The sequence below is a fragment of the Acomys russatus genome, chromosome 6, assembly GCF_903995435.1.
Source record: "Acomys russatus chromosome 6, mAcoRus1.1, whole genome shotgun sequence".
Classification (NCBI taxonomy): Eukaryota; Metazoa; Chordata; class Mammalia; order Rodentia; family Muridae; genus Acomys; species Acomys russatus.
In genome coordinates, this window is record NC_067142.1 from 36,232,833 (window position 1) to 36,258,736 (window position 25,904).

At 44.9% G+C, this 25,904-nt stretch overlaps 1 protein-coding gene across 4 annotated transcripts in view; it reads right to left on the reverse strand.

The window, feature by feature from the left end:
• The window catches only part of Nr5a2 (nuclear receptor subfamily 5 group A member 2), a 118,789-nt gene that overhangs the window by 75,242 nt on the left and 17,643 nt on the right, over nt 1-25,904 (reverse strand). For all 4 annotated transcript variants that reach the window (XM_051147504.1, XM_051147503.1, XM_051147501.1 and 1 more), the window contains one exon: nt 22,936-23,579. In XM_051147504.1, coding sequence (XP_051003461.1) covers nt 22,936-23,579 — 644 coding nt within the window. The remainder of the gene's footprint in view (nt 1-22,935; nt 23,580-25,904) is intronic.

A 25,904-nucleotide genomic window follows, 5' to 3' on the forward strand; every position in this document is an offset into this window, starting at 1 on the left:
CCATTGTTACACAGAGAAACCCTGTCTCGAAAAACCAAAATAAATAAATAAAAAAATAATAAAAACAAACAAAAGGAAGGAAGGAAGAAAAAAAAAAAACAGCGTAAGCTTATATTGTTTACGGTTTTGAACATGTCATTGGTCCTTGTAAGACTCTTATAAAATAATTAAGTACAGCTATTTTTTGAGTCATTCTTCACATGCCTGTTTTTCTGGCCCCATGTGTACAAAGCCTGGGCGTTTTCACTTACAGTGTGTCCACACAGCTCAGCTTTGTGCCTGACATATCAGGGAGGCCTGTGTAATCTGCCCCACTAGTTCATTAAAACTGCAGCTCAGAGGAAAATAAAAAGAGTGTCCATGTGGTATATATAAATTGTTTTTGTTTTTGTCTTTTGAGACAAGGTCTCACTATGTAGCCAAGGCTATCCCGAAACTGGCTACGTAGAACAGGCTAGCCTCACTCAACAGAGACTCATCTGGTTCTGCCTCGGGAGTATGGGCATGAAAGGTGTGCCCTAGGACACAGTGCCTGTACTTGTAAATGTTTTAACCAAGGCCAGGAGGAGTTCAGCTGAAATGTAAGAACTGGCCAGGCCTCTCTATTATGTGCACTGCTAATATCTGATAATAACCAAATAAGTTAACAAAAAAAGCAAGCCACTGGGGCTGACTTTAGTAAGGAAGTACAGATAAAATTCTTCATCACACCTTGTGTCACCCAAAGGAAACATCAGCCTGCCAATTTTACAAACATGCCAGGAAAAGACTTTCCTTGGCAAAGTGACAGTATGGAAATGTCCTTTTCAAAGATCAATTAACCCCCTGAATCCACGAGCTGGCTCCAAGGGTTTCTTGTGCCCTGGAATACCAGGCTTGGGGAGATGTGCTTGCCTTTCTATTTTGGGACACCTTCTTTGTTCATTCTCTCTAAGAATAGTGACAGAGCTGGGGGCGCTATTTTTAGCCCTGAAAGCAGCCTGATTCCGAACACTTTATTCATTTATATTTCCCGTGTTTATTGTTCCCTTACCTTTTTAGTAATTAAAAGTGTTCATCCAAGATTTTATTTAGTAACAAACCAGTTGTAAATAGCTTTTCTTTTATATAAAAGCCTATATTTAGACTCAATAAGATATCTTACTCCCCCTTCCGGATTAACAAAAAACAGTTTCAACAGGGGTGGGGGATGGGCTGTTTTTCGTTCCTAATTTTACAGGAAGTGTAATGGTTTGGCCTGGTGTTTGGATTCAGACTTGCACTTGGGGTGATAAATCCTACTTTCTCAAATCACCCCAGTTTTTGTCTAAGATCTTCGGCTACCACTGTGCTCAGCTCATTGTGTGTTTAGATGAGCAGAACTTTGAAATGTATGATTGTTATAAAACAATCATAGGATAGCATTAAGTTTTCTCCCAGTGGTGGCACCTGTGAGACTGGAGCATGTAGCAGAATCAGATGCACCTACATTGCCCTTGCTTTTTGGTGAGTGCTCCTTTTGGGAGCACCTCCTAGTGAGGAGAGTCTCATCAACACAATTTCTTTGCCACATCTAAAAAACAAACAAACAAAAAAACTCACACCAAAAGCCAGACATCCTACCAGCCTGAGCCAGCATCCCACAGACAGTGTGCCCTGGCCTGCTGTACGGTGCAGAATGCCTCCATCACCCAGTCCAACTTGAGGCAGTTAACACTTTCAAATTTGATTGGCCTTTAAGACCTCCAAGCAAAGAAAGCTACTGTTAATACTGAAACTGGCCCTGTTGGTGAGCAGGGAGGTGGGGGAGGCCTGAGGAGCCCAGGTGGTGCTGAAGCCATGGTCCCCACTGAAAACCAGCTCTGCTTTCACTGCCTCAAAGCCCACTAGAATGGTCACAATGGGGACTCTTATTTCGAACTCAACCTCAAAGGCTCTCATTTAACATTTTCGGTTTCTCTGCTCTGATACTCATCAAGCCAAGAGACGCAGTCAAAATGGGAACAGTTCTGCAATCATCTATTGCCCGATTTGCGATACAGGGTAATTTAACGTTGGATTTGCCCTCACAGATTGGGGGAACTGTTGCTTTAAGTACCATTTTAGTATGTTTTGGCCTCAATGCTTCATTTTGATTAAGTTTTGGGAAATAAATACTCCCTAGCTCAGAGAGTTCTGTGAAGCACCGCAGCTGTGCTCCAAGTCCTTCCAGCTCTCAGCTCATTACTGACTGACATGGGGCGTCTCTGCACTTCCCAGTCTGGATCAGGGGATCAGACTCGAAGTGGTGGGGAAAACACATGAGATGTTTTGTGGATACTCCTGTCTCTGAAGGTGATCCGCCTGGTGAGGTTGGTTTACAAATCAAAGAACATTTGATAAAGCAGTCTACACACAAATGAACTGACTGATTGAGAATTCTCACTAGTTTACCATTTGGGTAAAGAGTTTGTAAGCAAAGAAAAAATCAACAGCTCAAAACCAACGACTTTGCAAAAGGACATGTATGAGGAAAGGTAGCTATTTGGTAATGTACCTGCTTACTCGTGTTTTCTGATGCTTTGGGAGAGGGTCTTGGTTTGTACAGACTGGTCTCCAAATCCCGATTCTCCTGTCTCCGTCTCCAGAGTGTGCCCTGTCATGTTCTTATTTCAGAAGATGGACTCTTACCACTGTTCCTCTCAGTTTGCCAATACACTTCAACCATGACTTACAAAATTTTTTTTTTGGATTTTGCGCGAAACAGGATGTCTCAGATAGTCCTGGCTGTCCTGGACTCACTCTGTAGACCAGGCTGGCCTGGAACTCACAGTGATCCGCCTGCCTCTGCCTCCCAAGTGGTGGGATAATAGGCATGTGCCACCACAACCAGCTGATTTACATATTATTTCAGAATTTCCTCCTCTATTTAAGAGCTGCTGACATTCATCCAGGTGCCAACGCTCCTTCACACACACACACACAGGTGTGGATAATCTTACAGCAAAAGGCAATACAGGATTATTCTCACAGCAGTCCCTCTCTGAGCAGAGTTTTAACTTTTTTTGAGGCAGGGTTTCTCTGTTTAGACTTAATTGTCTTGGACTCATTTTGTAGACTAGACTGGCCTGAGCAGAGCTTTGATTCAGTGTTGTTACTCTAAGTAGCTGATGAAGCCTCCTGATGGCTTTTTTTTCCCCTTAAGACACGTTCTTGACATAGTGACTATTTAAAAGTTAAAAACAGAGCTGGAGAGATGGCTCAGAGGTTAAGAGCATGGGCTGTTCTTCCAAAGGTCCTGAGTTCAATTCCCAGCAACCACATGGTGGCTCATAGCCATCTATAATAAGATCTGGTGCCCCCTTCTGGCCTGCAGGCTCACATGCAGGCAGAACACTGTATACTTAATAAATAAATAAACCTTAAAAAAAAAAAAGTCAAAAGCACCAGACTCTTTAAAATGACTGGCTTAGCTCAGATATGATGGCTCCTAACATTCTGGGGGCAAATCTGTTTTCAAGGCCAGTCTGGTTTACATGGTGAGTTTCTGCTCAGCTAGGGCTACATAATAAGATTCTGTCTCAAAATGAAAGAAACACACACATAAGCTCATAGAATTTTATAGGCTGGGGTCTTTCTTTTATTATTTATTTTTGGCAGGGTTTGAACAAGGGTTTCTCTGTGTAGCCTTGGCTGTTCTGAAACTCACTCTTTTAGACCAGGCTGGCCTCGAACTCACAGAGATCCTCCTGCCTCTGCCTCATGAGTGCTGTGTGGGTTAAAGGTGTGCACCACCACCACCCGGTGGCTATTGTCTCTCTTTAACTGAATTAATGCCTCAAGACTAAATACCAAAAAGCCCAAGTCTGCAACAAATACAGAAGGCTTCTGCCATCCTGCCCTTCAGCTCTCCCTGTATACCCACAGCATATTAAGAACAGGAAAACATTTCCTAAGATGCCTACAAATTACTCCTTTGGTCTCTTCTATACTTCCGTCAGTTATACATCCTCAGAAGTGAAAGGAGTTTGAACAACTCACTTGACTTCCTAGCACTGTTAGAGGTGAATGGGCTTGTTTGTTTGTTTGTTTTTTAAACACATGGCCTCATATATCCCAGATGGAACTCAAACTCTTTATATAGTCAAGAATGACCATGAACATCTGATTCTCCTTCCAATTTGTATGCTACCATACCCAGCTTCCGTGACATGGGGAAGGAACTCAGGGCATCCTGCCACTTTTACGTTTGCTGTACTCTTGAGTTCTGCTTCAGCCAAATGCTTTTTGGAGCCCATCTTAAAGTCAGCTACAGTCCCTTTCAGCTGTAAGTGCTCATGGAAGCACTTACACAGTTAGAAGTGTTTCCCAGTGCACATCTAAATCAGTCACTTTACAACTCCAATCTTAGGTGGAGAAGGCAAGAAGAGGTAAAATAAAACCAAACCAAAGTGTGAGACTACTTAATGCTGGTTGAGCGTCCCTGGTTCAGAGCTCTAAAACCTGAAATACTCCAAACTGAATTCATCCTTACAATTGAACCCTGTTCCTTAAGTATCTCACTATGTGTTTGCAAACCCCCCCAAATCAAAAAAACCAACCAACAACCAAACAAACAAAAACCCCCAAACTGAAACTCTTTAATACTGAAGCATTTCAGCCAAGACAACCTACCACGTGATTCTTAAGCACAGAATAAATATCTGCAGCATACACACCATAAAATACGCATAACCAACATAACATAGAGAAACCCCAACCCTTTTTCTCAGGAGATCACTATGGAAGCTGTATTGATGTTATTACACAGTATGGCCTGTTTAACCATTTTGCAGTACTAAGCTCTCATGAATGCTAGGCATCCCCAGATGATATTTTGTCTGTTTTGGTGTTTATTTGTTTATGTGGAGACAAGGTTTCACCATACAGCCCTGACTAGCTTAGAACTTTAAGAACAAGCTGGCCTCAGACTCTGAGATCTACTTGCCTCTGCCTTGGGAATATTGGAATTAAAGGCATGTAGGCTACTCCCAGCCCCCAGCTTGTTTATTCACCACAGATTCTCCACAGTAAGAACAGGAAGGCTAGCCAGGCGGTGGTAGCACATGCCTTTAATCCCAGCACCTGGAAGGCAGAAGCAGGCCGATCTCTATGAGTTCGAGGTCAGCCTGGTCTACAAAGTGAGTCCAGGACAGTCAAGGCTATCCAGAGAAACCCTGTCTCAAAAAACCAACTAACCAACACAACCAAATCTAGGGAGGCTAACTGTGCCCAGAGTCAATCAGTTCAGGCAAAGCAGAGAAGATGAGCTGGAAACAGTTCAGTGAGGCTATCACTTGTGCATCTACTGCATGTGGGAAAAATCCCTTCCGTCCACAGGCACAATGGTCTACATAGGCCTCAAGTCAATGGGCAGTTGGTTGGTTGATTTTTGTTGCTGTTGACTGAAGGCTAGCCTAGAACTTATACTTCTCCTCCCTGAACGTTGGAATCACAGGTGCCTGCCATTATATATGGTGAAAAAATATTTTGATGAAGAAAAATTCAGTAAAGGCATATGAGGTTATAATATCTGCAGTCAGCATGGGTAGTCTCTACTCAGTTCCCCATTAGATTATAAAGCACGGTGGTGCCTTCTAGGTACATTTCTGTCTTTATTCCTGTACATAGGATGCCTCAGCAGAGCTGCCATTCAGAAGCGAGTTTATTCCTTAGGTCATGAGTAAGCCTCAGGACCTGTCCCTTACAAAGACACCCCAAGGCACTTTGAAGGACCAGGGCAGTGGGATGCACAAAGTATGGTATTCTTGTAAAACCTGTCAAAGGAAAACAGCCCCTGCATCCTTTCCCACGACTTCCTGAATTGTGTCTGTGTCAGGGTCGGCACGGCTGCTGTCAATCTGCACTGCATGGGCTGCTGACTGGCACCAAGAGGGCTAGGAAGCAGCTTCCTTCCAACATAGTCAACAACAGATTTGTATGTCTCCTACCACCCCAAATACTTAGAAATAAATTAAATACTAAGCATCAGTCTTATTGGAAGTCCTAAGACTTACTGCTATTACAAGGTAACTGACTTTGGTATGTATGACATTTTTATGTTTCTCTCTAATTTTGTAGATAACTCCCTGGGTTTGTTTTATTTGTTTGTTTGTTTGTTTATTTAGAAGCAGGGTTTTCCTGTGTAGCACTAGCTGTTCTGAAGCTGGCTTTGTAGACCAGGCTGGCCTCAAACTCAGACATCAGCCTGCCTCTGCCTCCCAAGTGCTGGGATCAAAGAAGCGTGCCACCATGACTAGCAGATTTGTCTTATAACCCAAACACCAGCCACCGCTCTGCCCTGGGAGGAGAGAAGACATAGAATGCTATATCTTACATATCTTGTGTTAACGGAGGAATGAAAGTAAATAACCTTTTAAAATCAGACCGAGAGGGTTGCAGGTAAAGCTTAGAATGAATAACCAGAAATATGGAGGGAGAAAAAAAAAATCTGTGCCATGGCACTGACACAAACTATGGGTCAAATTTCTTTAGAAGAGTCAGACTGGAGAAACATATTATTTTAGGCTAGTAACGTAGCTCAGTGGTGGCACATCTGCCAGCAAGCATGAGAACATGGGGACAGTCTCAGTCAGGGTGTCTATTCCTACGGTGATACGCCATGACCATGAGTGACTTGGGGAGGAGAGAGTTGATTTCATATTATACTTCCAGGTAAAAATCATCAAGGGAAATTAGGGAGTACAGCAGGAATCTAAGCAGAATCCATGGAGGAGCGTTCTTACTGACTTGCTTGTCCAGCCTTTCTTCTGGTACCCAGGACCACTGGTCCAGGGGTAGCACTGACCCCCAGTGGGCTAGACCCTTCTATATTAATCATTAAAACAGAAAATGTCCCCACAGTGTGATGGTGCATGCATTTAACTGCAGCACTGTAGAGGAAGATGGAGCTGTCTACTTTTAGAAGGCAGCCTTCCAGGACAGCCAGCACTACTAAAGAGACCTTGTCTCAACAAACAAACAAACAACAAAACAGAAATAAAAAAAGCCTCCACAGGCTTGCCTAGTGGGCACGGTTTTCTCAGCTGAGGTTTCCTCTTGGCAGATGACTCTAGCATCTAGCAAGGACGGTACCATGCCTAACGCTGCGTTTTTAACCAGTCAAAATATATCACCCCAGGCTTCTTGCTTCCTTGGGCTCAGAGCCAATCAGAGACCCAGAAGGGCCACAAGGCACAGGTACTACCTACGCTCAACTGTTCCCTGCTGATTCTGAAGCCGGCTTAGTCTGTGTCTTACATTGGCGCCAGTGGTGACCAGACCAGACCAGAGAGCTCGGTACCAACACAAGTTTGGATCCTCAATGACTAAGACCTTTTTTTAGGTTTTCCCACAGCTGCAGTTCAACAAGCAATGCTGTACACGGTGATGATCAAACAATGGGGTGACAACCTCCATGGGACTGACATATACTGTCAAATGGGGGGAGGGGACCTGAGTTGCATGTACAACTCTTTGCCTTGAGCACTTGCAGAGGAGCCCACCTCTCAGGGGGCTCTTTGTGAAAAGCTTGAATCCAGAGCCATGGGCGGGCTTACTTAGCTGCAGGTGGATTCACTTGGTTACAGTAGATTTGCTAAAATGGAAAGGACTATTAGAAATCAATGGTCCCTGGAAAGCAGACCCAGGCCTGGCTGTTCTGGGTGTTTGGAAATGTGAGGGCTAGCCCCTGGAGTTTCTGTTTCCCCTTACAAAGGGCTGCCAAGGCTTTCAGCCACTCTCATCATCTCTCAGATGTCTGTCAGAAAGGTAGACATCTGGCAGAGTCTATCAGCTTCGCCTCAACCTATATCCTGGGTCCACCCGCCCCTCAGCTGCTGTTGTCTTTTGTTGGTGTAAACCATTATATAACTTCCCTGGTGGCCTCTGGCCTTCTTGTATCCTCTCTCTTGCACCTGCTTAGCACACTTTCTACCTGGAGCCTGAGCAATGATTTTTATGAGAACTTGTTGACATCACTGCATTGCTTAAATTTCAGGATTTCTTGCTCCAAAAGGATAAAGCATAATTCATCCATGAGCTATACCTAATTCCCCCCCCCCCCACCATTCCTTCAACAGCCACTGGTTTTCCCAGTGCCTCTTGCAAGTGTTAAGCTGGTTCTCAGATTTTTTGCTCTACCTGTTCTGTGCCTGGACAACCTGTCTTTGCTCATACTAGTTTGTTCTTGCCGTTTAGGCCTTAGCTCAAGGGTCATTTCTTCCCACTGGCCATCTCAGAAGTGGCTCTGGCTACTGGCTGTAGGCCTCCTGCCGTTTGCTCTGTGCACTTATGTGTACTGTCAGTTAGCATTTCCTTTGTTAGCTTGCCTATCATCAACTCCCCCCTCCCACAGGAATGGGACCACCAATGAAAAAGACAGTGTCTTTGTTGATTTCGGTTAGCTATAATATTCTTGGTCTAGAACAGGGCTTGGGGTGTTGTGGGAATTTCATTAACACATGTTGAATGAATGAGTAATTCATCAAGTCTGGGGTCAGACCCAGCAACAGGCAATTTCTAAAAACCAATGTGGTCACTTTAGGTCCACTGGGCTAGACTACCCCCACCATGTGTACCAACACCGAGAAAGCGAATTTCAGGCCAGTGAATAATTGAGTGTGAAATAAAAACCAATACATCAGCTTGAGGGCTGAAAGAAAGTTTTCTGGTCATAAAGAAGGCTGTCCTGAAGAAATGTTAACACATCACATTTGTTTAAATTGAACATGACACAATGGCTAAGACCTCAAATGCCTACATGGCACCAATAATAAAAATTTGCCTGGAAGGAGTCAGACTCTTGGAAAAAAAAATAACAAAAGTCAGTCAGCACTTAAAAGATGCTGCCTGCACACACCTCTGTATAAGAGCAACAAAGTCTAAGCAGTCCAGTAAATGCAAGTGTTGATCGTGCTTGGTGAGGTAACCAATCGGTGGTCCACCCTGGAACTCAGCACCCTGGAGACTGAGGCAGAAAAACAGAGTTCCAGACCCACCTGAGTTCCATACTATGACCCTGCCTGTCTCAAAATAAATCCAAACCCAAACTGCCCTGAATAAACAATTCATAAAATTATGGTTAGGAAAGTATGTCTCTGCCTAGTAGAATTTTTGTTATATTTTCAGATCTCCCAGTATCCCCTGCCTAAATGTCTCCAGTGACTTCCCTTGTCTTAAACAAAATCAGTGTTTAAGAACCTTATTTTAGGGGCTGGAGAGATGGCTCAGAGGTTAAGAACACTGACTGCTCTTCTAGAGGTCCTGAGTTCAATTCCTAGTAACCACATGGTAGCTCACAACCATCTACAATGAGATCTGGTGCCCTCTTCTGGCCTGCAGGTGTATATGCAGGCAGAGCACTGTACACATAATAATAAATAAATCTTGAAGGAGGAGGAGGAGGAGGAGGTGGAAGAGGAGGTGGTGGTGGCGGAGGCTGAGGAGAAGCATCAGCAGCTTATGTTAGAGACAGGGTAGTGGTACACTTCTTTATGATCCCACTGCTCCAGAGACAGGCAGATCTTTGTGAGTTGGAGCACTATATAGCCCAAGTTATGTCGAGAGGCCTTCTCTTACAACAAACAAAAAGAACCGTATGTTAATGCTCTTGATGGATTATTTGCACAGCTTTCCTTTGCTTGTTTTCTTGACAGTCCACCTTCCCGTATAGGGACTAAGCCAAACCCCCAAAAGGCTCACAGCCAAGGCAGCTACAGTTTGCACCAGCTGTTCTCAGGCAGCAGTACCTGTATGTAGCTGCCTTCCCATCTGGCCCTGTACTCCTACTCTCTCCACACCCTCTCCCTGACCACTTTTACCCCTCCTGTGCTCACTTAGGCACCCCCTACCCCAAAGAGCTTGTACCACATCTGACAAGCTGCTATCTCTCTGTCTTAATCTGCACTGGACTAATGTGGTGTTGCTCAGGGGCTGGCTTGCTGGCTTTGGGGATTACATTACCTAGTGCCAATGCTGTCGTGAACCTCGCTGTGAGTACAGGGTTGCTAGCACGCCACACAACTAAACACAAAAGGCTCCAGAGTCTGTGCTCAAATGCTACATCTCTATTGGGAAGGGGGTGTGTTGAGAAATAAATGGACGGGGACTTAGCAGGTGTTCAGTCAGGACTGCTCTTGTGGTTGTCTCCAAAACCTTAGCATAGGGATTAACACACAGTAATTCTATCTGTGTGATGAATGACTGAATAAGCGAATTCCTAGTGGATCAAGCCTGAGTCACACCTACTCGGAACAGACTTTCAGGGATAATGTTAAGTGTGAACTGACTCTAGAAAGTGCTCCCTCCTGGTGAGATAGAGGCATATGGAGCGGGCTTAAATCTTTTCTTATTTATTGCCATGCGTGTTGTGTCGTGTGCATGGCAATGTTGCCTTAGCATACATTTTGAATGACATCACTCATGCTAATCTAAGCTGAAGCACCGACGCAGTGAAGGTTTTTCTTTTCCCTCTTTTCTATTTCTAGGAAGCTCTCAGCTACAACTAATATTAATGTTTTTAAAGGCGTGCCGTCTCACCAATGGAAGCCAGGGCTATTGTTTTCATTGCAAATAGTTGGTGTGATTTGAATCTAGTGTAAACAGCAATATTATTGCACCCAGGCATCTTCCCACCCTTCATTTCCCTGCCAAATAGATCCAGACTTACCCTCCCCAAGAAGCTGCAGTAAGAATCAATTAAAGTACATAATAAAGTGTTAACTAGCTAATACACCAGTTAACATTAAGTACCATTTCAAACCTAGGCGTTTTTAGCAGCAGAGCTGTTCTTTCATTTGCTCTGTAAGATCTATAATTGAAAGAATACTGTGAGAGACGCCTTTCATCCGCTCCGTGAGTTACATTCCCTGCTTTGATAACTGCACAAGGAGATTCTAAGGCACTTCAAGCTACCCAATTACATTTGATTAGCGAGTCAAAATAATGTAACAGCTTTTCATCACCCAAAGGAAAACTTTTGAAGAATCCCATTGCCAACACTTCTGCACAAACACTAATCTATATCATTATTTTTTTACAAGGGAAATGTAATATTTAGTAAGTTTTTTTTTTAATTAGGCAGTAAGTAAAGCTTTTTCCTCCCAACTTTAGATCAAACAAGCTAGACTGTGAAAAGATGTGTGTGGCAATGGAGCCCAGATAGATTTCAGAGTTGGACAGGACACAGTGGTCAAAATAAAACAACATGCCTCAGATACCAAATTTCAGAGAAGAGAAAACAGGATATGCACTCAAAAGGTTGAAGGAGAATTAGCTGGTACCTCCAAACCTATGTGTCCATGTCACCGGCCATTAACAAAAGTGAAGACAGCAGAATAAAAGTGAGCAGTGCTAGCTAAGAAATCATTGAAAATCGGGCACAACAGAAACCCTGAGGATAAGATACTTAATAGTACTTAATACTTAATAGTAAAAGTGAGGAGCAGGGTGGGGGTATGCGGGGGCCGGGGTGTAGGAGGTGGGGCTGTAGGGGTTGGGGGTGTAGGGGGGTGGGGCTGTAGCTCAGTGATGCAGCGCCTGCTTAGCATTTATGGGGCCAAGTGAGGGAGAGAGGGTGGCAGAAAGGGAAGGAGGGAGAGGGAGAGGAAGGGGGAAAGGGTTGAGGGGGGAGAGGCAGAAGCAAAGGGGGAAGAAAGAGCCAGCAACTTTAAGTATAGCAGGCTGGCTTGAAACTCACATCAATCCTCCTGCCTTTGCCTTCTGAGGCTGTATCATACTTAGCCAACATGTATCTGAGATCTAAGACATACCTTTTCCATAAAGTATTTTCAATTTAGCCTTTAATCCCAACACTTAGGAGGCAAGAGGATCTCTGGAGTTCAAGGACAGCCTGGTCTAAACAATTCCAGGAAAGTTAAAAGAAAGAAAGAAAGAAAAAGAAGAAAAGACAAGTAAAGAAATGCCCTCACTGCCACCTTTAAAGGTGGCACACACTTTTAATCCCAGCACTCAGGGAGGCAGAGGCAGGCAGAATGGCACAGGCCAGTTTCTTCTATGCTGTGAGCAGGGAGAACGGACACCAGGACTGTACCCTGCCTCTGTGGCATTCTTGTTGCACGCTGAAGGACAGGCTCTACATCAGTGGTTCTCAACTTTCTTAATGTTGCTGTGACCATTTAATACAGCTGCGACCATTTAATACAGTTTTTCAGGTTGTGTTGACCCCTGCCCCCACCACCAACACACACACACACACACACACACACACACACACACACACACACACACACATACACACACACACGATAAAATCGGTTCATTGCTGCTTCATAATTGTAATTTTGCTGTTATGCATCGTGGTGTACATATCTCATACGTGGGCTCCAAGAGGTGGAGACCCACAGCTTGAGAACCGCTGCTTTAGTAGCCCTTAGGCGAATTAGTTATTCACTTAAAGGAAGAGCTTCTAATGGAGCTGCATCAGATCGGGTGCAAAGTTAAGCCCCTGTGAAGTGCAGCCCACGGGGACATCATCTCTAGCTCCCCAGGGCAATGTGCTCTGAGATGAACAAACAACAGCACAGCTCAGTGAATGGCCCTGTGAACTTTAGACTTCTAATGTTTTTCCAAAACTTTTTGTCTATTCCTTGAGACTAAACCTCATATGAAGAACTGGGGCTGGGAAGTAGTTCAGCGGGTAAGAGTACTCTTACTGAGTTCCTAGGTGGCCCTGGGCCCAAACACTGCCACCACAAACAAACAAACAAATCAGAGCGGTAGGTAAATCCTATGGCATCCTTCCAAAGGAAGGTAAAAGGAAGGAAGTGCAGGACTGGACTGTCGGACTGGATAGAAATGTGGCTAAGAGGATGGCACTGAAATGTATCGCCACATAGGGAAACAGAAAACTGGCTGTTTGAAAGCAAGAGTGGGGTTTTCTCTACTTTGTAAAGGAAGAGTTTCTTTTTTCTCTTTATAGTTGGCGCGCAGTGTCAGTGGGCTTTCGTACACACATCTCCCCGTGCGCGTCATTGCTCTTTGTTCTTATTTATCCATCCCCTAGAAGAGGCGCATTTCAAAGTCACTTTCCTAGGAGCGGCACAGACCCCCATCTATAACCACCTTGCGAGGCCTGGTGCCCAGTTTTCTTTCGCTCTGGCCCATCAGTGGAAACGCATATGAACAATGGATCCACTGTACCCTCTATGGAGGATGACCCAGTGGAAGAATTAGACGGAAGTTCTAGCTGGTACAAGGCATAGCAGGGCTCTAGGACTATCTCACTAGTCACCCATCAGCCTCAGGAGAGCGCCCTCCTCCACACTCCACCTGAAAATGAGAGGCCACAGAGGCAAGGGCAGGGGCCTGAAATCGCTAGGTCTCCCATCCTGCACTGGGGGATAAGGAAATTCCCCAAGCCCTGGAATCCTAAGGCAAGATGAAGAATAAAGGAAGCTGAGGAGGAAGAGAAAAGGGTGGATGGCTAAGAGAGTGGAGACCATAAGGTATTTGATAGACCGTGTTCAAATAGAAGCCCAGGCAGCCAGCAGGGCTCCCAACCTCCTGGCTGCCCAAGCTCAACCCCGGTATGAGACGGCCTAGAATCAGACATTGGAGAAGCAGCCAAACACTGGAGGAAGTGATGAACTGTCTGTCCTTGTGTTGGATTGGGGGTGGGGTGGGGTGGCGTTCTTGGGTTAGAGATGGATGCCTCTAACACCAAGAATAGTTTAAATGCCCAATTCCCATGCAGCCATTCTGCAAATGGACGCTGAGCTCTTGCATGATCTACTTCCTGAGCTGCAGAAGAACAAGTCAGAGCAGAGTCATTCTTTAGTTATCCTGGGAAATAAAAGGATCTATTGCCCTTCATCTGTTCAGGGGGCAAAGTCCTTCAACAGTGCGTGAAGGGGTGTCAAGCGTGAGTCATGTTTGCTGGTTTCGCCAGCCTGCTACCCGTGGATGCCTGGTGCTCAAACACAGGGAATCTCATCCCCCGCCTCCCCCAACCCCGAGAACTCAGACTAGCAAGCAGGCAGTTCATGGATCAGTCAGTTAAGTATGTGCCCTGCTGGGCTAGGGCAAGCCTTTGAGTAATCAGGGCCACTAATTGTTATCAGCAGGCAAGCATGGAACAGCTTTTAAGTAGACAAGCTGACAAAACCACTCCTATTGCCTATTCTGTAAGGAAATAGTACTGCCCCTGGGAGGCTGGAGAAGGCAGGAAAAGGCCACCCAGCTATTCATGCGTAGGAAGGACTACCACCCTGCTATTACACACCTGGCACCCTCTCTCTGAGACTCCAGGTGTGGGCTAGTTTACAAGCAAAGCTGTTTCCAGAACAGGGCCCTGCTCCTCATGCAGACACCTGTCTGTTCTAATGCAAGCTTAGTGTATGGGTCTAAGCTCAATTTTCTACAACGAGCTCCCTTATTTGAAAGGAAAAAAAAAATTAAGAGAGTCTAAAAACCTATGGGCCCAGGTGTGGGCACTGACAAATGGGGACCGTCGTTAAGGGCTCCACAGCTTATGAAGGGCTTCATATGGTTGTTGTCTTAATAGCATCACCCATGTTTTAACTATGTCAATGTCACTGTCTAAACCAGTGGTTCTCAGCCTCCCCAGTGCTGCGACCCCCTTAATACGATTCCTCTAGTTGTGGTGACCCCCAGCCATAAATTCATTTTGTTGCTAGTTCATAACTGTAATTTTGCCACTGTTATGAATCGTAATAAAAGCATCTGGTAATGCAGGATATCATGACCCACAGGCTGGGAACAGCTGATGTGAACAACAGGGAGAGTTAGTGCCTACTGCATAGGGAATCTGTTATTAAATAAAGGAAATATCCAACCGTTGGTGGCTACTCTCGTTATCGTCTGTTGTTCCTGTTCAGACCAGGGAAAAAAACCCAAATATTGAGTTTTCTCCAAGCCCTCGCCTGTTATTCCCCTACGGGGCCTGGAGGCTGGATGACCCCCGAGAGCGCCTCTAGTCCGTCCTTTTCTTCCCTTCCCTTTTACTCCCATTCTCCCGGAACCTCCAAATTGATTCTGTTAACCATGTTAATTATATGACTAAAAGGACTGATTTGGTTTTAAGAAACAAACAAATGAACAGTGTGGGTGGGGGGGGGGGTGGGGGAGGCTGAGAAGACACTGGTTAGGAGTCCCCGTTTGTAGGTGAGCTGCTGCTAATCATCCTGCCTTAGGCCTCCAGGTGCTGGCGCTACAACTAACTCACAGACTTGCAGTCTTTGAAGTGTGATGAGGGACAGAGAGGTGTATCCTCTAGAATAGATGTCTTATGTGTGAAAACATCTTACTGTGACTCAAACTTAGTTCTACATCTCTTTGGAACAACAACAACAAGAAGAAGGCTGAGATGCCAGCACTTGAGAGCTAGAGGAAGGAGGACTAGGAGTTAAGGCTGGCCAAAGCTATAGTGTTCAAGTTGGAGGCCAACCTGAGCGACATGAGTCCCTCGCTCCAGAAACTAAAACAAAACAAAAGGCACATACGGTGTGTTGTACTTACTCCCCACGGAGGGGTGGGGGGAGTCTGCAAGATCTCAGCACTACACTCAACTGATAGCATGGACCCAATAAATCCAGCACCCTCTCCTCTTGACCACCTGACTGCAGGAAGGCTACCGTGTTCTCATCCACCACGGGCACGCACCTTACAATAGCCTGCCTTGTTACTCTTAGGTCTCTCAGCTGTGGCTCTCACCGTGATGTTCTCCTCACACTCAGGTAGATGGCATGTAGACTAAGTGGAGTGGGAAGCTTGTTGGGTGTGGAAACAAAGCCAGTGCTGACTTCAGAACAAGGACTTTTTCTTAAAGGAGACATGCTGGCTTTCCAGGAAGGCTATGCTCCTATGGTTAGGGCTAGTTTTATACTGTGCTGTGCAGGCACCAAGTTCAACAGGCTTGGGAGGTGAAAAGGAGCTTGAAGCTTGCAACCAAAGCAATTTATTCTCTGGTTTTGTGGTTTTGTCTTTGAGTCAGGGTCTCTCTGTGTAGCCACAGCCATCCTGGAACTCACTGTATAGACCAAGCTAGCCTTGAACTCACGGAGATCCACTGCATCACAACACATTGGCCTTAATTCTATTTTAAAGTATCTAAGAACCATGAAAAGAAAAACAGATTAGAGTGGGGTGGAGAGGGGAGTTTACTAAAAGATGGTTAGAGGAATTCTGGGTGATGATAGAATTGCTCATATGCCTGGACCCTAAGAATAATAAAAAACCAGCCAGGCATGGTGGTGCATGCCTGTAATCCTAGCACTTGGGAGACAGAGGCAGGTGGATCTCTGAGTTCGAGGCCAGCCTGGTCTACAAAGTGAGTCCAGGACCGCCAGGGCTACACGGAGAAACCCTGTCTTGAAAAAACAAAAAAACAAAAGAATGATAAAAACCTAGGGAAGGGAGGGTTAGTTTTATTTTAATGAAAATAAGCTACTAACAACAATTCTTTTGTTTTGTTTTAGCTTGTGAGGAGGTCTTGCTATGTAAGCAAGCTGGCCTAGAACTCACTATCCTCCTGCCTTAGTCTCCTTAGTGCTAGGACTACAGCTGTGCACCATCATGCCTCACAGCCTGTGGCACTCTCACAGCTTCCCTGAAGAACATAGGTGTACGGCTAGGCTAGCAAGATGGCTCCACAGGTAAGAGGTGCCTGCCATCAGAATAGACCACCAGAGTATTCTGGGGACCCACAAGGTAGAAGGAGAACTGACTCCCACAAGTCGCCGACTTCCATGTGTGCGACCCCACACATATATATGCACACACTAATAAAGTAACTCTACAAACGAAGAAACACATATGCGCTGGGTGGTCATGGTGCGCGCCTTTAATCCCAGCAGAGGCAGGTGGATCTCTGTGAATGGAGGCCAGCCTGGTATACAGAGCCAGTTCCAGGGCAGCCAAGGCTACACAGAAACCCTGTCTCAAAAAACAAAACAAAACAAAAACCAAGAAAGAAAGACAGACATATATAAGCTGGTGTGTGGTGGCACATGCCTTTAGTCCCAGCACTACACAGAGAAACCCTCTCTGGAAAATCCAAAAAAGAAACACAGACGCAAATAAATATCCCTCCCCTCTGTAAAACGGGCATGTTCAGCTGCCCACCAATGAACTAACCTGAGCACAAACTACCCGAGACACAAGGAAAAGCTGATCCGGTCTACAGTGAGCTGAGAAGCAGCTGCAGATAATGGCCTCCTCATATGTGTACAGATAAGTCTGATAATATTTACTCCCCCACATCATCACAGGCTTCCGTTTCAGATCGGCCTGGAAGCTGAGTACCAAAAGGGATCTGAAAGGCAGGATGCCAAACTGCCTGGCTTGCCTACTCTCCAGCTTCACGAACAGACGACAACATCCCTGTCCGCCTCTGGCGGAGGAAAATGGTCTCCCCGCTGCCTTGTATATCGCCCTGTGATGTATTTATTGTGGCTTTTGTTTTGTTTTCATGAGCAACTAGCTGTACAAGGTTTCACTTAGTCTGCTTTGGGGAATTAGATACAAAAATAAATTTCTTTCTTTACCACATATCAGTCTCTTTCTCAGATTAGCTGTGCTGTACCCAGAGAAATAAAAAAAAGCCAAGGGTAGGTGAATTATATGCCTAAGGTTCTGACAATGGGGTGAACCCAGTAGTGGGACTGGTGACTCCAATTGCCTGGCAAATGCAAAAAGTCAAGAGGGAGGTAGACTGTAGGAAAGGCTAGGTTGGCTCATAGTCATCCATTGCCTGCCCCCCTACCGACACACACACACACACACACACACACACACACACACACACACACACACACACACACACAGAGTTGGGGGGGGGGACTAACTTTAGTAAAGAATGGAGGATGGAGAGATGGCCCTTCCTGCTCTTGCAGAGGGCCCAAGCTCCATTTCCAGAACTTACCTCAGGTGGTTCCGAACCACCTGTCACTTCTGGCCTGAGTGCAAAAGGTGTCAAATGTTCACATCCTCACACACACACACACCCATGAATATGCATAATTAAAATGATTTTTTTTAAGTTTTAAAAATTGGACAGATTCAATACAAGTGTAATGGCTGGGAAAGGTGTTCACCAGAACAGAGTAGTTGGAACGGTCTGGTAAGGTGACAAAAGCTTTAATCCCAGCACCTGGGAGGCAGAAAGGCAAGTGAATCTCTATGAGGCTGAGGCCAGGAAAGCAACACAGTGAGACCCTCATCTCAGAAACGGGGGGTGGGGTGGGGGATAAATGTTCAAATAAAAACAATCCTGCTTAGAAATTCTGTAACAGAGCAGAGAGAGAGAAATCTTAGCCTTCGCCTTTGCTGTTTTGATTGAGAGAAAACCATAGTAAGAGCTGCCTAGGACGTGACTGAATTCCTTTGACACAAACTCCCCAAGTCTCTGAGACCTATTTTCCACAGAAATGCTAGTTACGAGTTTCAGTCAGGATTAATTTAGCCTTCTTTATTCCTACATGTATCAGAATCATTCATGGGGGGAAGTTCTTCATCTCCATTCCCAGAATCCCTCTGAGGACATCTGGTCTCATTAAAAGATCAAATAGATACTCCAGATTCGTTAGTTGTTTAACAAAGTGGGAATTATTTTCTCACTGTACTCGTGTTTATGAGCTAGATATTCAAGTCACAGGTGATGTAGGTAACAGGAAAATGGAGCGTCTTTCTTCTTCCTTCAGGAGGATGGCAGGGAGGGCAGGTTAAGTTCACGTGGAACATGGGCGGCTTTAAAGCAGATCTGATTTTTGTTTTGTTTATTTGTTTGGTTTGGTGACAGCACCATTAAACTGTTTCCAGATCATATTCTCTGCTTTGACTGAGCTGGATGACTCTGGGCACAGTTAGCCCTTCCTAGATTTTTGTTTGTTTGTTTGGTTGGTTTGTTGGTTTTTCGAGACAGGGTTTTCTCTGTATAGCCTTGGCTGTTCTGGACTCACTTTGTAGACCAGGTTGGCTTTGAACTCACAGAGATCCACCTGCCCCTGCCTCCCTGAGTGGGTGTGCCACCACACTAGGCTAAAGCAGATCTGGTTTAAAGGGTCATGTCTCATTTCTGTGGCTGACATGTGACCTGGACTGTAATCCTGTGCTCTCTTTCTGCCCACCTACTCCGGCAGAAGGAACACACACACTGCATATGCCTTGCCCTCAAAGCTGAGAGGAAAGAAAAGAATCAGACATGGGCCCTGGTATTCACAGGGCCTGAGTGCTATGGAGTGAGTGCTTGCTGGGGCTTTGCAAGGCCCAGAAGTACTAGCTGGTAGATCTCCATGAAATGGTTCCCCAGTGGCTGGGAAGAATTATTGAGGCTTTCTAAAGCGACTCAGTCCCTCCCCGGGGTCGTCTGGGAGCAGGGAAAACCTGTCTTGCTGATTGTTAGTGATTTAATAGCAGTGGTGATGGTCTTCTGATAACCTAGAGATCCGCTTTAGCTTTACTGACAAAGGTCTAAGGGCTAGGAGCCAAAGGTGACTGTGCTTGTGTGTATGTGTCAATTGTCTGTCTGTCTCTTTCTGTCCCTCTGTCTCTATCTATCCCTCTGTCTGTCTCCCTCTGTGTGGTACTAGAGAGGGACACGCGCACACACACACAGAGTTTACTTTTCTGACCCTGACTGAGTGTCAGTTCTGCCTTCCCTGGGGGCAAACCACACTTTTCTGCATTGCTTCTTTCAGAAGACGCATCTGGAGAGATGGCCCAGCAGATAAAGTAATTGCTTCTGAACTCCCAGAACTCATGTGCAAAGCTGAGCGGCTAAGATAGCCAGCCTGCTATTGCAGTGCAGGAGGAAGAGAAAATCTGGAGCAAGCTGGCCAGCCAGATGCAGTGGTTTTGCACTGAATCCCAGAGAAACGCTGCCTGGGTATAAAAGTTGGGAGAGGGATGGCAGAAGACACCAGACCCCAAACACTGGCCAACAATAACACACACACACACACACACATGTACACATGCACTTGCACACAAGTAAACACAAATACACACATGCACAGCCATGCACACATTAAAAGAGAGAGGAGGTGTGTGTCATTAGTCTCACTACTTTAGCTGTAAAAACCCAGGCAAAAATCTCTCAAGCGTGGGTTGTACTTGTGCTTTTCAGAAGTGACAAGTGGCAGGGCATTACTGTTTCTACTCAGATGAGATTGTTTAGGACTAAGGCCAAAGTTGTTCTTTCTGTGAGAATGAAAACAAAGCAGCTGTGGTATTTGTGGGCGCCTTCGCTCCTTCATCTTCCAATTGTGCTTTCTGTGACTCACTTTTGTTATACTTCTGTGTGTTCATTCCAGCATTGATGCTCTGAGAACTGCAGTTCCCTTTTCACACTCACAGATACAAAGGAAAAGCAAAATTACCCAGCAGCCCATCTGCTCCCCAAACTAGTAACTAAAACCTGCCTTCTCTCCTTTAGACATGGTAGGAAGTGTAACTTGTCCTGAGTGTGATCAAGGGGTTGTTTGTAAAATTGCCTTATTATCCTATTATCTTCCAGGAGCTTTCTGTCCTGGGCTGGTGGGGGTGTAAGCAATCTGTCCCCTAAGTGTATCACTTGATGGGCAATTTGCTGTGACATTAACAAGAACAGGACAAGTGTTTAAAGGGAACCATTCATCTCCCCAAGTAAGACTTAAAAGTCACAACTTTAACGAAAAGAATGAAGGCTTGACTATAGGTTTTGGGCATGTCTTCTAGCCTGTGCCAGGATGAGAGGCCTTTTTGTGATGTGGTGACAGGTAGGTGACAGCTAGCCAGTGGCGAGACCACAAAATCTGCCCTGCAGCAATACTTCTCAACCTTCAAGTCATGTGTGAATAGTGGGTCATGAAATCAATTTAGCAGATCATGACCAGAATAAAAAGTGAAACATGAAATAAATGAGAAATGAGATTAGAAAGTTCTAGAGTGAGTGTGTGAAATGCACCTTGCGCTGGGCGGAGGTGGCGCACACTTTTAATCCCAGCACAGCAGGCGGATCGCTGTGAGTTCAAGGCCAGCCTGGTCTACAAAGCAGGACAGCCAAGGCTACACAGAGAAACCCTGAACCCACTGTGTGTGTAACCCTGGCTGTCCTGGAGTTGGTTTGTAGACCAGGCTGGCCTTGAACTCACCGAGGCCTGCCTGCCTCTGCCTCCGAGGGCCGGGATTAAAGGTGTGAGCCACCACGCCTCATTGCTGCTTGGCTATTTCAGGTGTTACTTTGTTCACTACAATAAAATCACGCCATCCTGAATTACTTAGTTAACATTGTTTCCTGGTATCAAACTAAAAGAATGTAAGACTAATACAAGATCGTGTTAGACAAAGACCGAGCCTTTCATCAAACAACTAAATTAATTTAAAGAAAATTCCTCTTTCCTGTGCTCGCTGTTGTTAGACCTGCAGCCTTCAGGACCCTGCACACGCGTCCCCTTGACTTATTTTGCGAAATACCTCACCACAAGCATCTTTATTTCCTCAGCACGCTCCCAGAGCACATACTCAGTTTTACAGATGAGTACAGCAAGACTTGGCAACACAGAGCCCTGGCTGCAGCCGACACAGCTATAAACCTAGAAGACACTATTCAAGTCAAGTCCATCTGACTGCTCCTACTGGGCTTTCCTCATCTAGACAACCATTTCAGCATTCAGCTGCGGCTAAAAATACTTATTTTTAAATACTCAGTCTGCCCTCTTCAGAGACATGGCTAGGAATATAAAAGCACCCAGAAAGTTAAGAGTGTCTTGGCTTAGCCTTTTAAGTAAAGACCACTCTAGGATAGAGCCCGCTTATCTACACTGCTTACTCTGACAGCCTCTGGTCTTATGCTAACGCAAAGCATTCTGCTTGCCCCCTGCAGCCTGGTCTTCAACCTTCAGCCACCTTCAGCCTGCACAGCAATAAGTGACAGGAGAATAAAGGACAGGCAGGGTGCATCGGAACTGCATGCTGGTGGCATTTTATTAAGCTCTTTTGATCTAGTCAGGTAATTTTGTTTCTACACACATACTAGTGCTTTAAGACTTCCAGAAAAAGCATTGCTTTCCCTTTGCACACAGCTCCTTGATTCTTCTCTATCCCTCTGTGTAAACAGTGCATTCTAATGATAAGCGTGCTAAGTTGTTAGAAGCCGGCTACTTATCATCGGCACCTCTCCCGCCATGACAACAAAAGCACAATGTTGAGATATTATAATGAAATAGGCGTAAAAATCAAATTCAAGATTTGGTTACTAAATGTGGCTTGGTCTTCACTTAGCTTCCAAACTCCTAAATAACTGTCCTGTATTAATTCAGTCTTAAGTTACAGGAAATAAAATAATTATGTAGTTAAAACAGATCCTTATGCAAACAAGTGCTGTGTTTGCAACGTACCAATGCATTTACTTAAACTGCAGACATGTGAGAGGATCCCAATAGACAAGCACTCACCACTGGCCTCTTCCCCATGCAAAGGCAGCCAGCATCCTACTTGATCTGGTCAGAAAGCAATGGTTTACCACCCCAGTGTCAGGGCAAACAAATAATAAGCACCTTCTTGAGACTAAGCAGCGGTATCTTTTTTTTTTTTTTTTCTTCTTCTTCTTCACTTTCCAGGACCTGAACACTTAAGTATTGGCTTACCTCACTACCTTTGAAAAGAAACCTTCAAGGTGACATGAATATAATATAGTTTGTGACTTGCTCAGTTATAAACTTTTTTTTTGAACCATGCCTAAATTAAAAGGAATGAATGCATTCTGCTATATGGAAACAAAACAGTACTGAATATCATGCTAAAAACCGTCTCCCGTTTCTGAGCTACGCAGATCGAAAGCCCTACCAAGTACAGCTATAATAAACTGCATTGCAGGAATGGTCACGAGCCCCTCCCTTCCTTAAACCATACAAACAAAAAGGAAACCTATCTTCAACACCAAGGCCAGAAATTAAAGCCAGAAACCACAACATGACATACCTTCAGTTCTCTGAAGAAGACACTACCCCTGGCCCACTCGACGATGGAGAAGAGGGTCTGGTCCGCCACTTTGCACATGAGCCCAAACACACTCAGCTTTTCGCGGTGGCTTCGGTTAGCTTGCTCTTCTTGTAAGAAATTCATCATTTTCACTTGAAATTGAGGCTCATCCGGTTCATACTTCAGAAGTTCCAGTATCAGCTGCGGGATGCCTGCTGGGGAGCTTGTCTGGTAGCCATCCATGTAGGAATAGCTCAACATCGACTCAGGAGAGCTGCTGTAGGGGTCTGGATACTCAGACTTGATGGCCCTATTAGGAAAGTGACCATATGGTTGGTAACCTTGCAGACTGCCATGAGGTGGCATTGTCATGCTAATGGGAGATGTGACAAAGGGACTTCGGTCATAGTCTGTGGGAGGCAAGGCAGCGTGGTTCAGAGGTAGGCCTTTGGAGGCAGAATGAATGTTCTGAATTGCGGAGATGTTCAGGTCCGAGGGCATGGCTTGGATCACTTGAGACATGGCCTCCAGCTTCAGTCCGTTAGCTCGAATGAGGGCTTTCTTCTGCTGCTTTAGGGCCCTGTCTCTCTTGTACATTGGCCCAAACTTATTTCTCCCTCCGCGCATGCGGTCGGCTCTCACGGCTGTTGACAGAGAAGGGGAAAGTATATAAAAAGGGAGTTAGTAGCATTTGAAAAACTCTCTAGGCATTTGGATAATTATCATGGAAAGAGAAGGGAAGTGGGCGGGGGGGGGGGGATATGTGTGTACTGGGATAGTCCAGACATTCCAAGGGGGGGAATCCTTATGAATTCTTTCTTTCAAGTGGGGTTTGTCACCAAAAACATATTTTGGGTACCCAAGAAAGTATTAGCCCTTTGTGAAATAAAGTTTTAAAACAGATATTTAATATAGGGGAGGAAGGGATGTTGTTTCTAGGTGTGCCTGTTTCCAGTATTGAAGCTATTGGCCAGGCACACCTTTAATCCCAGCACCCGGGAGGCAGAGGTAGTTGGGATAGCTGTGAGTTCTAGGCCAGCCTGGTCTACAAAGTGAGTCCAGGATAGCAAAGGCTACACAGAGAAACCCTGGCTTGAAAATTGAAAAAAACCAAAACCAAACAAACAAACCAAAAACAAAGAAAACAAAAAACAAAAAAACAGAACAAAGTAAAAACCAAAAAACCAAGCTATGTCATGATTTCTGTGTCTCGACACGTGTGTGTGTGTGTGTGTGTGTGTGTGTGTGTGTGTGTGCGCGCGCGCACATGGGTTTTATTTTCTCCTTCCCTTCCTTTCTTTTATTCTATTTTTAAAGAAAGAGAGCTTACTTCTAGATGAAATACTTTCCCTCATGATGTCTTCCTCATTTCTAACTATTTTAGGCTATTCTGTTACACAGGTTAAGTTGCAAGCTCTCCTTGAAGAATACCTTTCCCCTATACTTGGTGAGTCCACATCAGAAAACCACGGGCCATGCTTTAAGTTTAAGTGGGATTGGCCATAATTAAAACTTTCCAAAGCTATCCAGAGGCTCTTTTGTGCTGCAGTGGCTTGGAATCAAGGTCATGCCTAATTAAGTTAGGCAGCAGTGTTCTCCAAGTCCACCCACCATGGCCACATAAGTAGACCAAACCCAGCAACCTCTGTCAGCTTGGGATACCATAAGACTCTGGAGGACAAGTTTTGGGAGCTTTTTAATTTTAGGGCTAGTATTCACATTAAAAATTTATTGTGAAGCTTGGCCCAGTGGCATATGCCTGTAATCCCAGCACTCAGGGAAGCAGAGACAGACAGATCTCTGTGAGTTTGAGGCCAGCTTAGTCTACAGAGTGGAGTTCAGGACAGCCAAGGCTACATAGAAAAATCCAGCCTCAAAATTTTTTTTTAATTCTAAGCAGCCAGAATTCCCTACTAGGTCACAAAAGTTTTTAATTTAGATAATTTATCAAATATTCTATTGGCCCATGACCATGGTTAAAGTAGGAATATGGTGGTGTATAAGTCGCACACAATTAGCACAGCATATTTAAGTTGAAAGCCACAATCTCTTCTGTTTTCTTCTTTTTCTTTTCTTTCTTTCTTTTTTTCTTTCTTTCTTTCTTTCTTTTTTTTTTTTTTTAGGTATTTTGAGACAGGGTTTCTCTGTGTAACACTCCTGGCTGTCTTGGACTTGCTTTTGTAGAGCAGACTGACCTTGAACTCACAGCGATTTGCCTCCCTCTGGAATTAAGGGTGTGCACCACCACACTGGGCTCCACAATCTCTTTTCTTTCATTAAAAAAAAAAAAAAATCAAGTGACATATAGCAAGGTGTGGGGGCACATGCCTGTAATCCCAGCACTTGGGAAGGCAGAGGCAGGTGATTCTCTATGAGTGTGAGGCCAGCCTACACTAAGGCCAGGACTACACTAAGAAACCCCGTCTCAAAAAACCAAAAAAGAAAAAAGAACAAACAAAAAAACCCAAACAAAACTCAAGTCACATCTACGGAACCACATCATGAAGTTTTAACGTTGCCTCTTGGATCTGGGTTAGCATCTGCCACTATAGCAATTAAAGGGATTGATGATAAAATTAATAAATATCAGTGACTTCCTCTCTCAATCTCCCCCCCCCAAAAGTAGTTTTTAATGCTAACCGATGTGGCCATTTCTCTATTTGAACAAACTTGTCAGCAATTTGCCAGGTTCATTAAAACACACACACACACACACATTTCTTTAATCCCATCCCCTCCCCATAATTCTCCCAAGAATTGAGTGCTATACAACAAAAAAATTCCAAATAAAAAAGCAGATTGTTTCCTTGATCAAATGAAACACACTGGTCTAGCACAGTGCTGGGTACCTCCCCATGTTACGGTATTTGCAGTCTGTTTAATCTGTGGGAAGGCCAGCAGGTCAAAGGCTGGAAAATAGCAGTGCGCCATAACAGTCATGAAGTACAAATTATTTACAGCAGTCACAT